General features: G+C 48.1%; 1 protein-coding gene across 1 annotated transcript in view; it reads right to left on the reverse strand.

The window, feature by feature from the left end:
* Window positions 1–4134, reverse strand: part of SALL1 (spalt like transcription factor 1) — a 14476-nt gene extending 10342 nt beyond the window's left edge. Inside the window, exon 1 of the mRNA XM_050903900.1 lies at window positions 4056–4134. Within this exon, the coding sequence (XP_050759857.1) occupies window positions 4056–4131 (76 nt within the window). The 5' untranslated portion in view covers window positions 4132–4134. The remainder of the gene's footprint in view (window positions 1–4055) is intronic.
* Between the last annotated feature and the right edge of the window lie 8596 nt (window positions 4135–12730).

Raw genomic sequence — 12730 nt, forward strand, 5'->3', positions numbered from 1 at the left:
TTCAAGAAACATAACTGTGTTTTCTGAGAGGCACCTCAGGTCACTTCAATAAAGATTCATGTTTCCACAATTAAAGCATGAATATGGTTAAAAGCCAGTTATGCAATAAGCACTGGTACAGCTAAATATACAGGAGGGCTTGTCCTCGGGGAGCCAGATGCTACTTAGCATCAAAAAGATAAATAAGGTACAAACTAAAACATAAATATTTTGCAGCAAGACAAAGATGCGGGTTATGTAGGGGAAACACACACAAAACGGGTCTGAACTAACACCAGGTTTAGACAACTTCCACCATATGGGTTTCAGTAATTATTTCTGAATTGCATCTGCATAAGTGATATTTCACAAGGCCCTCTACACTTCAGGCTCACCTTTGGGAAAAAACACAAGTGTCTGTATTCTGAACCGACAGACTGCAGTTATCGCACAAAAAGGCCTAATTATGTAACAAACTAAAAGCAGCCTAACTAAGCAATTATTTCTCTTAAGCACCCTGTCTTCAGATCTTACTAAAGAAAGCGGTCATAACTTCTCTCATTTCATGGGCCCAGTAACAATTATGTGGATGATCATAATGCTGCAGCAGGATTTTACCAAAATCCATTATTGACATGAAAAGGCACTGGTTCTGACAAGCCTTTATGTGGAAGGGCAGCAAATATTTTCTCTTCCTCAAAGTCTAGTTGGCTTATTTCTCCGATATAACTTTTGCCTTGGAAAATTACGCTCCAAGAATATTCTTTTACAATTGGGAATGCAATTCCAACCAACTCAAAAAAAAAAAAATCTAAAATGTCATGAAAGTGGCTGGAGTTATTAACAAAAGGAAATAATCCCACAATCTCCTGCCTACTTCCTACCAGTAATTAGTTACTTGTTGAATATAATTTACGCTGCAAGTAATTTCTACTATTAATCTGAGAGCTGTTCTGGTTAATCCAATATGAACCTTATCAAATGTGCACATGCACAAGATTTTACAAGAGTAAACTTACTTATCCATTGATTGCACCAAAAATACATTTTAAGCGGAAAGTCTTCCTGGTAAGACTGAACTGCATGAGCTTTGAACTTTAAAAAAAAAAAAGAGAGCGCAGTAAAAAAAAAAAAAAAACGAACATGCTGTTGCAGTCTGAGGAACTTTTTTCCTAGCGATCTTTAGATATGAAACCATAGCAGAAAGTTTTAACAAACCAGAATTCAAATCAGATGCAAGAAATTTTCACGGGGCCACTCCATTCACTCAAAATACTGCCCAGCAGTACCTTACTGCAAGTGTCTTCAGGACTAGCGATGCTACGTTTGCCTGAACCCTGCGCAAACTGTAGATGAATTAGCAAACCTGAATTCACAGTATGAAAGGAGAAGAAAGGAGTGCTTGGAATTTCGAGGTTTTGTTTTGCAATTTCAAGGCATATAACGCAAACTCGTCCTCACCGCAGCTCACCCACCCTATCTTGCTCAAGTGTGAAGCTGCTGCCAGGGCTGGGGACCCCGGAAAGGCGGAGGGTAGCTCTATGCTAATGTTATTACAGCGTTCTGAATCCTGAAACACCATTACAAAACACACCCTCTAGGCAACTTACTCAAAACTTATCGTCTAACCATGTAAACCAGCCATAACCTAAAACCATTACTAGAGAAGGGCGGGGGGAGGCTCCTACAGATTTTATAGTACAGCACACTGCTTTTCCTAGGAAACTCGTCGGTATTTTTAAAAAATAACAAACTTTGTTATTTACTTATTTAACTTACGATAGCCACGCAAACTGAACAAAAGCTTCACTTCCATGCCATCATTTCAGGCAAAAACTTACTTCAAGTACATCCTTTAGCAACAGGCAGGAAAGCTGCTCAGTTAACATTCCTTTCTCACACTCCCACTGTCTTTCATTTGAAAATGATGTGCAAAATCAGATCAAAAGACTAAAAGCAGAAGAAAACGGCTACTTTTAAAAAAGATAATTGGAGGTGTTTTGACCTGTTCCATCTACTAAAAATAAAAAAAGACAGCGAATGTCAAAAGATGCAATCATACAAAGTGAAGATGTGAAAAATCCCTCTCTGCTTTCCCAGCAAGATAATTTCCATCTCAGCTTTCCCTTTCCCTGCTCACTTTAAGAAGTTCCAGATTCTTTCATAGGAGGCCGATGAAAGACAAATAAAAACCTAACGTTTTCCCCAACTCCTGCTCCAAACTTCAAGAGGAAGTAGAAATAATATCAGAAGAAAAAGAAATACGTTTACTGAGATGAGAAAGGGGATTAAGCTGAGCAACGGCAGAACTCGAGTGCACTCAAAGCGCACGAAACTCAGCTAAAAACCAGAAGTCGCCTCCCAGGAACCCAATGACTTTTAAGAAACGTTTCGGCAGAGCTACGCGAAGCGAGCGCTTATATATTTGCTGGTTTACGAAGAGGGCGTCCCAGGGATTTTGGAAGCCGAGTAAATGCTCATAGAGGCAGGACAACATCCCGCAAACTTTCCGACTTGATTTATCGCGAGGAGCCCGGGACCCTCTCCCCGCGTTTCGCCCCCGCGCAGCCGAGGGGCGCGGGCACCGCACACGGCACCGCCGCTCCCGGAGCCGCCGCCGGGCCGGGCCGGACCGGGCGGGAGCTCGGCGGGCCCAGGGCAGCGGGCACCGCCGGAGCGCGGAGCGGCCGCGGGAGCGGAGGGCCCCGCGCCAACGCTTCCTCGGGAAGCTGCCGGGGGAAGTCCGAGGTGCTTCCGACCGGCGGGGCCGGGCGGCGAAGGGGGCACCGCCGCGCCCCGGCCCGCCCTTACCTGCCCGCCTGAAGCACTTCTGCCCCGCGGCGCCCTCCGCGCCTGCCGCCGGCGGGTCCCCTCGCAGCCCCCCGGCGCTCGCCCTCCTCATGGCCGCTGGGGGGGCCGGCCGGCGGCGGGCGCAGGGGGGGGACGCTGACCCCGGGCCGGGCGCCCCCGCCTTCCCGGCCGCGGCTCTCGCCGACCACTTGTCACCCCGCGTCCCGGTACAGGTACGGGCAGGGGCACGTCCCCCTCCGCCGCCCGCCGGGCTGCGCCGAACTCCTCCGAAATCCCCCTTCTCCCGGAGGAAAAAGTGGGGAGGGGGGGGGGGGGGGGGGGGGGAGAAAAAAACAGGAAAAAAAAAAAAAGAAGATATTTCACACGCTCCCTCTCCAAATCCTGGCGGACACAAAGCCAGCGTTTATTCCTCGCTCACCGACTTGGAGGGGAGGGGGAGACGGAGGAAAAAAACCAAAACAAACCAAAATAAAACCTTAGGGAAAGAAAACAAGCCCCCGCGCTGCCCAGAGCTTCCGCGCTGGCGGCCGCGGAGCCCCTCTCCGGCGCGGCGGCTGCGCGGAGCCCGGCGCGGCGGCGGCTCCCGGGACGAGGCGATCGCCCCCGCGGCCCGGCCCGGCGGCGGCAACTTTTCCGCCTCCAGGAAGCTTTTGGTGAAGCCGGAGGCCGGGGCTGCTCGGCGGCGGGGCAGCGTCCCCCGCTCGGCGGGACTGCGGGGGAGTGGGGGGTGCGGGAGCGCTGGGGTCCGCGGGGGTGTTGCGGGGAGGGGGGGGGGGGGGGCAAGAAAGTGGGTGCCCGGAGGGGGGGTTTTCCGCCCCTGTCGGGGGGACGGCGCGGGCAGCGTGTGTGGCCGGACGGGGCATCCGTCCCGCGGGGCTCCAGGATCAGCCGCCCCGCGGCAGCCCCACTTTGTTCCCTCGCTCCGCGGGGCGCGGAGAAAGGCGCGGGGGGCGCGGATCCATCTCCCGCGGACTCAGGATGCCAGACCGCCCCGCGGGGGGAGGGCGGAGGGAAAACATCAAAAAACGGAAAGAGTTTGGAGTTTCGTTAAGAAACAGGCGAAACAAAACGCTGAGTTAAAAAAATAAAATAAAAGCCAAGAACTTGGACCGAAACCCCAGAAGGAACCCCCCCGCACGTAACTCCGGGAGATCCAGCTGTCCCGCTCCGCTGCCCGGCGCGGTCCCGTCTCCCCGCAAGGTAAGTTGATCTATTTTGTGTGTGTTTGTGTTAAAATGTGTGCGAGGGAGAGGAGAAGAACTCACCATTTCGCTGGGATAACAAGGCCAGATCGGGGTCGGATTGGAAATGCTGAGGCTTCGCCTGCTTCCTCCGCGACATGCTGGCTCAAACATCAGCTGGGGCAGAATAAAAAATTACTAAAAAAAAATCTTCTCAAAATTACGGAAATCGAGCCTCCCCCCCCCAGCCTCCCCAATCCTCCGCGCACCGCGCATGTGTCCTGCTATAATTATGATTATCAATAATGCATTGCGATTAATCATAGAGGGGCTCTTTGAAAGGCGATTGGCACATGGCCAGCTCTATTCAAACCAGCTCGCCTTAATCAATTAGGCGCTGATTTGCTGGAGACCCTTGTCTCTCCGCCGCTCCCACCCAATGAGTCGATCCATGTGGCAGGAGAAGGGGCTGGATTTCCCCAAAGCTGTTTGGATACAGTTTAACCCTCTTAGCAACCAGCTGGGGCTGCATCGCGCCATCCCGGTTACTATAGGAATGTGTCTCCCCTCGCCCCTTCCTCCAGCCCCGACGGGCTCCCCGCGCCCGCCCGCCTCCCTCCCTCAGTTTTGCGCTGTATTTCACTTTTTTCTTTTTTTTTTTAATTTTTTTTTTTAAAGCCTCCCTCTCCCCCCCTCCCCCCTCTGCCGCCTCGCTCAAAGCCCCGACCCGCGGAGGGAGGGCAGGGTAAGCAACAATCGATCGAGGGGAGGACGCACGGCTGGGGGGCGGTCGGCGGGGAGCAGCGGGCCCGGAGGGGCCCGGAGGGGCGGCCCCGCACCCCGGCGGCGCCCGGCAAGTGTCTGCGCGGGGAGAGCCGCGCTCCCGGCCCCGGCCCCGCTCCGGCTGGCGCCCGGCCCCGCGCACTGCTGCTCGCTCCGTCCCGCTGCTGCAAAAAGTTTCGGGTGGTTTGTGGTTTGTTGTTTTTTTTTTTCTTGTTGGGTTTTTTCCTTCTTCGTGTCCCCGCATTTGCAAATAAAGATCCATTTTCGCCCTCCCCCAGCTCTCGCCCGCCTCCCCCCCCCTTCTCTTTCCATATATCACGGGCCCGAGGGGTGCTGAAAATAGGAAGGGTTTGTTTTTTACCTCACACATTCCCAGGACAATTAGGGCGCCGCTGGGAGCGGCGGGCGGACCAGGCGGCCGCTCCGCCCCCGGCCGCCGCGCCGCGCCGGTTGGCTGCGCCCGGAGTCAATCCGCCCGCCGCCGCCCGGGGAAGGCCGGTGCGAGCGGCGGCGAGGCCAGGGCGGGGGGCGGGCGGCGCGCCCCGCTCCGCGCCGCTCCCCCTCCGCCTGCTCCCTGCCCCGCGGGTGCCTCCGCTCCCCCGTCCCCGCGGGACCGCTCCCGACTTTTGTTTCCCTCTTGGACGCGGGAGCGATGCGCATCTCCCTGCCGGAGGCGCCCCCGGCCGCGCAGAGCCTGGGGGGGGGGGGGGGGGGGGCGCGCAGCGGCCCGCGGGTGCCCCGCGCGGGAGCCTGCGGGCCGGGCGTGCGCGCAGGCGGAGCCGCCGCAGAGGCTGCGCGGGGCCGGCCAAACTTGGGGAACTTCGGCGGTGGGCTGCGCGGCGCTGCGCGGCGGGCCGGGTGCGGGGAGGCTGCCGCTGGGGCTCCGCCGGGCAGAGCCGACCCGGTCCGGCTGCCGGTGTGCCCCTGCGCTCCCCTGGGTCGCTGGTTGTGCCCGGTCCCGAATATTTACAGCACCAGGACCGTGCGGGCGCTGCACTCCCACCACGTAACACATCATGCATCAAACTTTTACGCCCGGGTGTTACTTCCAGAGGAGGAACCTCTTACAAACGAGTTTCACGATCTTGAAATAAAAAGTACAGTTGCAGAGAGGCTACAGACAATGCTATTTTTAATATCTCGTATATCCAACGATACACGTACGCTGTGGACAAATGGCGTGTGTTCCCCCTGCGCTCACGACGCTCTCTGCTCTCCGCACCCCTTCGCGTGTCACTCCGGTCCGTGCACGAAAAGTTACTCTGAATAAGGCGAGCTGGGAGAAGCGGGAGCGCAGGCGATTTCTTTTCCTCCACCCTGACCCATCTCGTGCTCTCTCCTCCCACTCCCCCCGCTGGATTATTTACTCTTCTATAGAAGCTACTCCTTTTCCCCGTATTAATATTAACAAACTCTCTGTAAAAGCAAGAGGCTGATCAGATACAACTCATTTCAATTTCAAATGAGCCGGTAAAACCTAGAGAGCGAGCGAGAGGAGAAGGGAGAGAGGGAGAAATCTTCCCGTTCGAGGAACCGGCTCACTCGCGTTTTCTTCTCATTGTTAAACGAAAGAGACTGTAAAACGTTTAGCAAGAAGGGTGAAAAAAACCAACAGCCGCAAAAAACAAACAAACAAACACATACGAACCGAAAAAGCCTCCCAGGTGCCACTCCAGTATTTAGTCAGCGTTGCAAAGTGGTCACTGACGCTTCTTTTCATTTCTGCACAGGGCGAGCCCCCTCCCTCCCCGCAGCATTTGGTACAGTAGATTTTGAGAAAAAGACAAACGAAGCTATCAGCGGGGATGATGTTGAAGAATGAAGATAATAATGTTGCTATAGGTGGTACTTCACATGACATTATTTTTCACTGAATATTTAAAGAGATGTTTCGGCAGAGATGGATACACTCAGCGCAGGCTGTCACCCTCCTTACCCTGAGACAGCGGGAAAGAAACCGAACCTGAACCTATGGAAACGCACACGTTACTTATAGCTAGCCACACGTAGATGCACACAAAATACCCACGCGGATCTATTTACACATCCGTATCTGTATTTCTAACTGTATCAATCACTCCATTAGTTTCCCACGGTTTCTAATCTAGCCGCTCTCCCAAAATTATTCCCGTTTACAATTTCATTATACATTTGTCGATTAAGCTTAAGACAAATTTCCCCAGATGCGCAGTACCTTTGCTTCGTGGCTGGAAAAAGGCGACCGTGGACTGGTAATTAAAAAGCAACAGCAACAACAAGAAGAAAAACAGTGGTTTAAAGAAAAAGAAATTAATCTGGAGAAATTAAGTTTTATAACTTTTTTTTTTTTCGTTTCTCTTCTCCCTCGCTAGCGTATAAAGCGGCGCCTGGAATTTCATCTAGGACCGCTTGATTATTTATTGTTTGTTTTCCTCTCCTTCGCTGGGGGCCGGGAGGGGTGGGGAAAGGGTGGGGGCAGAGCAGCATTGCCAGGGCTAGAGAAAAATCGGTCTTTATTGTTGTTGATAGCAATACATCAATTAAACGTCATTGTCTCTAACACAAGTTCTGAGAGTTCACAAGCGTAAATACTCTGATCTTGGGTTTTCCCTCTCGAAGCTCCAAATGACAGTGACAGATATTTTTCCCTCCCCGCCACACCTTGGAGATTTTTTTTTTCCCCTCGGATTATTCTTTTTAGTGGAGGTGGGAGGCTTTCTAATGTGCTTCAATGCAAATCAGCCTGGCTGGAAGACACCCGTGGTGGGGATCGATCTCCAGTTCATTGAGATGAGCACTGAAGGGAGATGGTAAACAGGGGATAATTTGCAGTTCATTCTGCTGAGAGACGATTTCAATAAGATGCAACACACTAGACTGGATTATTGTTATTAAGGTTTGCGATCAGACACAACACCCTTAACGCGCAGGGGTTAAAAGCTACACAATCCCCACATAGTTATAATACATCGTTAATAACGATCTGGGGGGAAAATCCAATTGATTTCATATTTTCTGCAAATTTTCACCTCTGGAGCAGCTCGGAGGGCGGACTGTGCGTGGAGGCAGCCGCTCCGCCGGCGGAGGCACCCGGAGGGTCAGCCCAACCTGCGGCACCGCTTCGGCTCCGCGCTGCCTCTCCACAGCAATTAAAGCACTGTCAAGAAAACGCTTTCTCCGTATAATCGAACCATTCACATTTTCATGCTGAAAAAATATCCGCTTTTCAGTTAGCAGGGCAGTTGTGGGGTTTTTTTCCCCCTCCTCTCTTCCTCTTCGTCTATGTTCTCCTTTTGCCTTTTTTATTTCACTAAAAAAGATACACTGCACAAGAGTTGCAAACGTCGCTACAGCTGACCTCTCAAGTAAGCCGTTTTTCAGCTAACACAGGTTACATATATTTTAGAAATGTGTGTAATTAGGGGCTTCCAGATGCTGCAGTCAGCTGGGAACTTGGCTTTGTGCTCCGATGTATAATAAACTTTTGAGACAGTCCTGGGGCGCAGCTACCCAGGGGCAGCGAGCACCAGCTATCTGGAACTGGTTTATTATCAATAGCCTGGATCACGCTATTCAATATGTACATTGCAAGTCCTGTAACTGTGTGGGTTTAGGTGTGACTACTTTTGTGGACATGCTGTCAGTTCCCCGACCCCCCCCACCCCCCCGCTCTCTTCTTTTTTAAAATTTATTTTCTAATGATAATTGCCCAGAAAAGAAGAAGGGGGGCGGCCACCAGAATTGAATCCTTCTCCATTATTACTGACAACTAATAATCGATCATTGCTCACAAACACAAGCTTTCAGCCGCATAATTGAATCGTAAGCAATACGGGTTGAGCCAAAGGAAAAAGGAAAAAAAAAAATAGAGGGAAAGAGCCCCCCCCCCCCCCCCCCCCCCCAATCCCAGACAATCGCAGTGATGGGGAACTCCCCCACCCCCGAGATAAAAATGAACATGACTAACGCCATAACCGGCCAAGGTGGGATTATTTAATTCAATTCTTTCTTCACACATTTGCTGCCTTTTGTTTGACCTGATGGCAAATTTTTACACCTAGCTGTCCCTTTTGAGTTTATTGATGAAGGTGCTTCTGAAATGATTATCAAGAGATTTACAGCCATCACTACCCACCTACGGGAAAAGTAGTAAAATCAATCCCTCAATCAATCAGACCCCTCTGTGCATATCTTTTTAATCTGCTCTTTTAGCTGTTTTATTACAACACGAGCATTAAATATGTTTGTTTCAAATTTAACACGAATGCCTCCGAAGGACTCTGTCAATTTAGACATAAATCATGAAGTAAACAAGCTGGATGGAAAAATCCTCTTTTCTCGGGCAAGAGAGTTAAAAGGCAAGGAATAAAAAAACACCAGGAATATCCTGCATCACTGTATAGGCAACTATTCTGTACGTACAGCCCACAAGGCAGAAAAAAAACATACAGAAAGATAAATATGCAGCACTGCAAAAGACTTCCATGCACTTTTACGTGACTACACAGAGAACCTAGAGTGCTAGTAATTACAAATACTCTCACATCCTAAAGCCTATCGTTATTTCCTCCATTTGATATCTTTTGTAATAGAAGAATATCTTATTTCCCATGTTAAAAAATAAGCTTTTTTTTTTATTAAATACCATACACTTGAGAAAATGTCTTGATTTCAATATTATTATTGATCCCAAGGTATCACTCTATCCTTTATATAGCTTTTTTAGATTAAAGAAGTAAATTAGAGGGTATTTCAGGTAGGCTGCTTAGGTCAGAAATCTTTCCCACCAATTTGTTACACAGTGGTCATCATGTATGGACAAAATGAGTCTATTAGTTCTATAGAGAACCAAGAATTTTATTTGATGTCACAGGGGAAGTTTTCTCTGCAAGCCACGTGCCTTTACATCCCAGTTTAATTTTTTTTTTAATATCCTAGTGTATCACAGCCATATAAGGCCACCATGTGCCTCCACCAGAAAACTAGAAGTTTAGAAATGAAGTGACAAGAGATTTCTTCAGCCTTAGATACGAAATTTTAAAAACCATTCTGGGCTGCAAAGACATCTTCCAAAGACATATTGTGATGTCTCTCATCACAGAAATAACTCTGGGTAGAACAAGGAAAAAAAAAAAGACACTGAAATATGTACATGTCAAAAGAAGAGTCATGAAAAAATACATCTGATATTGGATGATGAGATATAACTAGCTATCAGGCAAGATTTGCTCCAAACATCTTGCTTTAAGAAAAGTGCCTTTATACAGTAATAAAACTTCACAGTCACAATTGCTGTGCACCCGGGTATCTATTCATGAGAGTCTTAGTGTCGATTTTTAAAAAATTATCATAGCTATAATTTCTTTATCAAAGTACTATTTAAAATAATATAAAATATGGAGGTGGGAGCCATTTAAAAGCAAATGAAGGAGTAGGACTGAGGGATGTATTTTCCAGGATATTTAAGGAAAAAAAAGTCTTATTAAAAACGTGTTCCCTTAGGATTTGCTTACCTTTGAAACAAAATTACACAAAAATTCTGTGTTCTGTCAAAATACAAATACAAGGCCAAAATTTCACATGGCAATTTTCTCTGAAATAGAACCTACAGATGATTTTCTGCAAGGTAATCATCTAACAAAGTAAGACCTGTTGTTGTCACAAAAAGATTTTCACTGTCAAATCAGATTAACAGAGTGTGCATTTTTATTTACATTTTAAGGTTTCATTTTAATCTGGAGAATATGCAGCGATTACAGGATAAACATGTCTCAAACCTCTGGGGAAATGTTGCCTGTAGAGTCCCAAATTTCTTGACTGGTGAAATGAACCCAAAAACCCCTCTCATTTTCATGACATATTTTTGATTCAAATACAGTGGAAGTATTTGTAAGTCCATACATTTTGTTTGCATAATATTGAGGTGCCCTGATTAATGCATGGTGTTTACAATGTGAAAATTGTCATACTCTTTGCATCAACACAAGAAGCTGGCTTGGCAGCCGCTAGTTGCAATAAAGTAAATGCCTCATGAATAATGTTCTGCTTTCCATGCCTGAGCTAAGTAGTATCCTCACGAGCCACCTTTTGCCCCCAGTTTGGGCTAGCCTGTTAATAGAATTGGTCTGCAATGGCAGTGTGCAAAACGTGTCCCTCTGAGTGTAAATATGTTTGCTCACAGACTTGCACACGCATTATCTGGGTCTTGTGGGGAGCCCACTTCCTTGTGGAGCAATCTGATCCCCCAGCCACATTTTTGCAGTTTTCTTTTCTTCCCGTTACTGATCATTTAACGTTCAGATGGCAACAACAGCCATCACCTACCTCAAAAGGTAACTCCAGGAGTTTCTGATTTCTTGGAATAATTCTGCAGCAGGAAGAAGGGGAAGAGTTGAGCACTGAGCTGCCAGTCAGCTCTTACTGAACTATCAGCAGATACTACATCAGTGACCCAGAGACAGACTTGAAAACTACTGCTCCATAAACTCAAGATCATACATTTACCACCTAGAAAATGAAACTCACAATTTCCTTTCCTTCCCTAAAAAAAGGTCTGGTCACAAGATTCAAAGAGCAATCCTCAAAGAGAGACTTAAAAAAGACCCTTCCTCACAAATCCAGAAATCAGATTGGGGTTTAGAAAAATTGTTTCCATCCTTTACATGCTTTATATGGTAAGCTTGGACTTTCAGCCTGGCTGTACAAACTATTTCTTGAATCTCACCCTGAGTTACATATTCTGTGTTTTGGTCCTTCTTCATAGAATTTCAAATTCCATCTCAAATGGAGCATCCAGGATTGTAGAACACGTTTATTTGCATGTTGTAAGCAGCTTTCTGCAGTCTAGCTGGCTCTCCCCAGGACTATACACAATCATTAAGCTTATCTGAGCTTGCTCCTAGCCACTGACACCCTAGCAGCACTGCCTGAATAAGAATTTAAAGCTGGAGTAAGTTTTAGATCATACTAAAGGCATTTGGTGCAAGAATCATACATGCAAAGACAAATGTAGCCCCAGTCTGTACTGGTTCAGCAATTCAACCATCATTACGTCATGTACATACTGCAACAGGCAAAGCAAAGGGGGAGAATCATACCTGAATATAAGACAACATACTACATTTAGGAAGAACTTACATCAAACACCAGTGCTTATTCTACATCCATTTGTAAAGCTCAAGGATACCTCATATACTCACTTCCGAGACCATGAAAAGCCACTTTTCTCGTTCTTAGAAGTTTGCAATGCAAGTGCCCAATCCTAAACACATTATTGGTGAAATTCTTCCTTGTGCAGGAAGCAGAGCATTGACAGGGCAGCATGGGCAGTGTTTCAGTCTGGAACTGCACATGAGCAGATTTCCAGCAGGGGCTAACTGTGGCGATCAAATACATTGTTTCTGACCACCGTCTGTCACTGCCCCACGCCTGGAAGACACTGTCCCACCAGCTGAGCTGGGGCAATCGGCGGGTGGGCTCTCCCAGTCTGTGTTGCGCTAGCGTTAGCAAAAATGTTTGCATGACATCCTCCGCCAGCAAGGGATGGAAATCTCCTGCATGGGGCAACAGTGCGTGGTACGGTAACTTCTTAAGCTGTTCCAGCTGTTTGCAAATAAAATATGCGTCTAAGCCCCCAGTCTATACAAACTGATTTCTGAGAGGAGCTGTATTTGTGTGAGTGTGCCAGATCAGGCCCATTACTAACTTCAGATGACCGTAAACAACCGTTACATAGAAAAAAGATCTAGAGAAGGCACTAGTGACAATGATTAGCATGCAAATACCATACCTCTTAGTATGATGTCTCTTGTTAATATGTTTAGTTGACAGTTGCGTACCTTTGCACTCCAATACATTTGAGGGCTTGAAGTCACTTGCTCTATCTCTAAAATTTACTCAACCTGGCTTCTTCTGCAGTTGAAGCAGCTTCCATTTTTATGCTGTACAAAAGCACAAGCAAAGCTACAATATGCAAGAATAACAGTTTCATGAAAACA

This window comes from Gymnogyps californianus, chromosome 12 (assembly GCF_018139145.2).
Source record: "Gymnogyps californianus isolate 813 chromosome 12, ASM1813914v2, whole genome shotgun sequence".
NCBI classification, from domain to species: domain Eukaryota; kingdom Metazoa; phylum Chordata; class Aves; order Accipitriformes; family Cathartidae; genus Gymnogyps; species Gymnogyps californianus.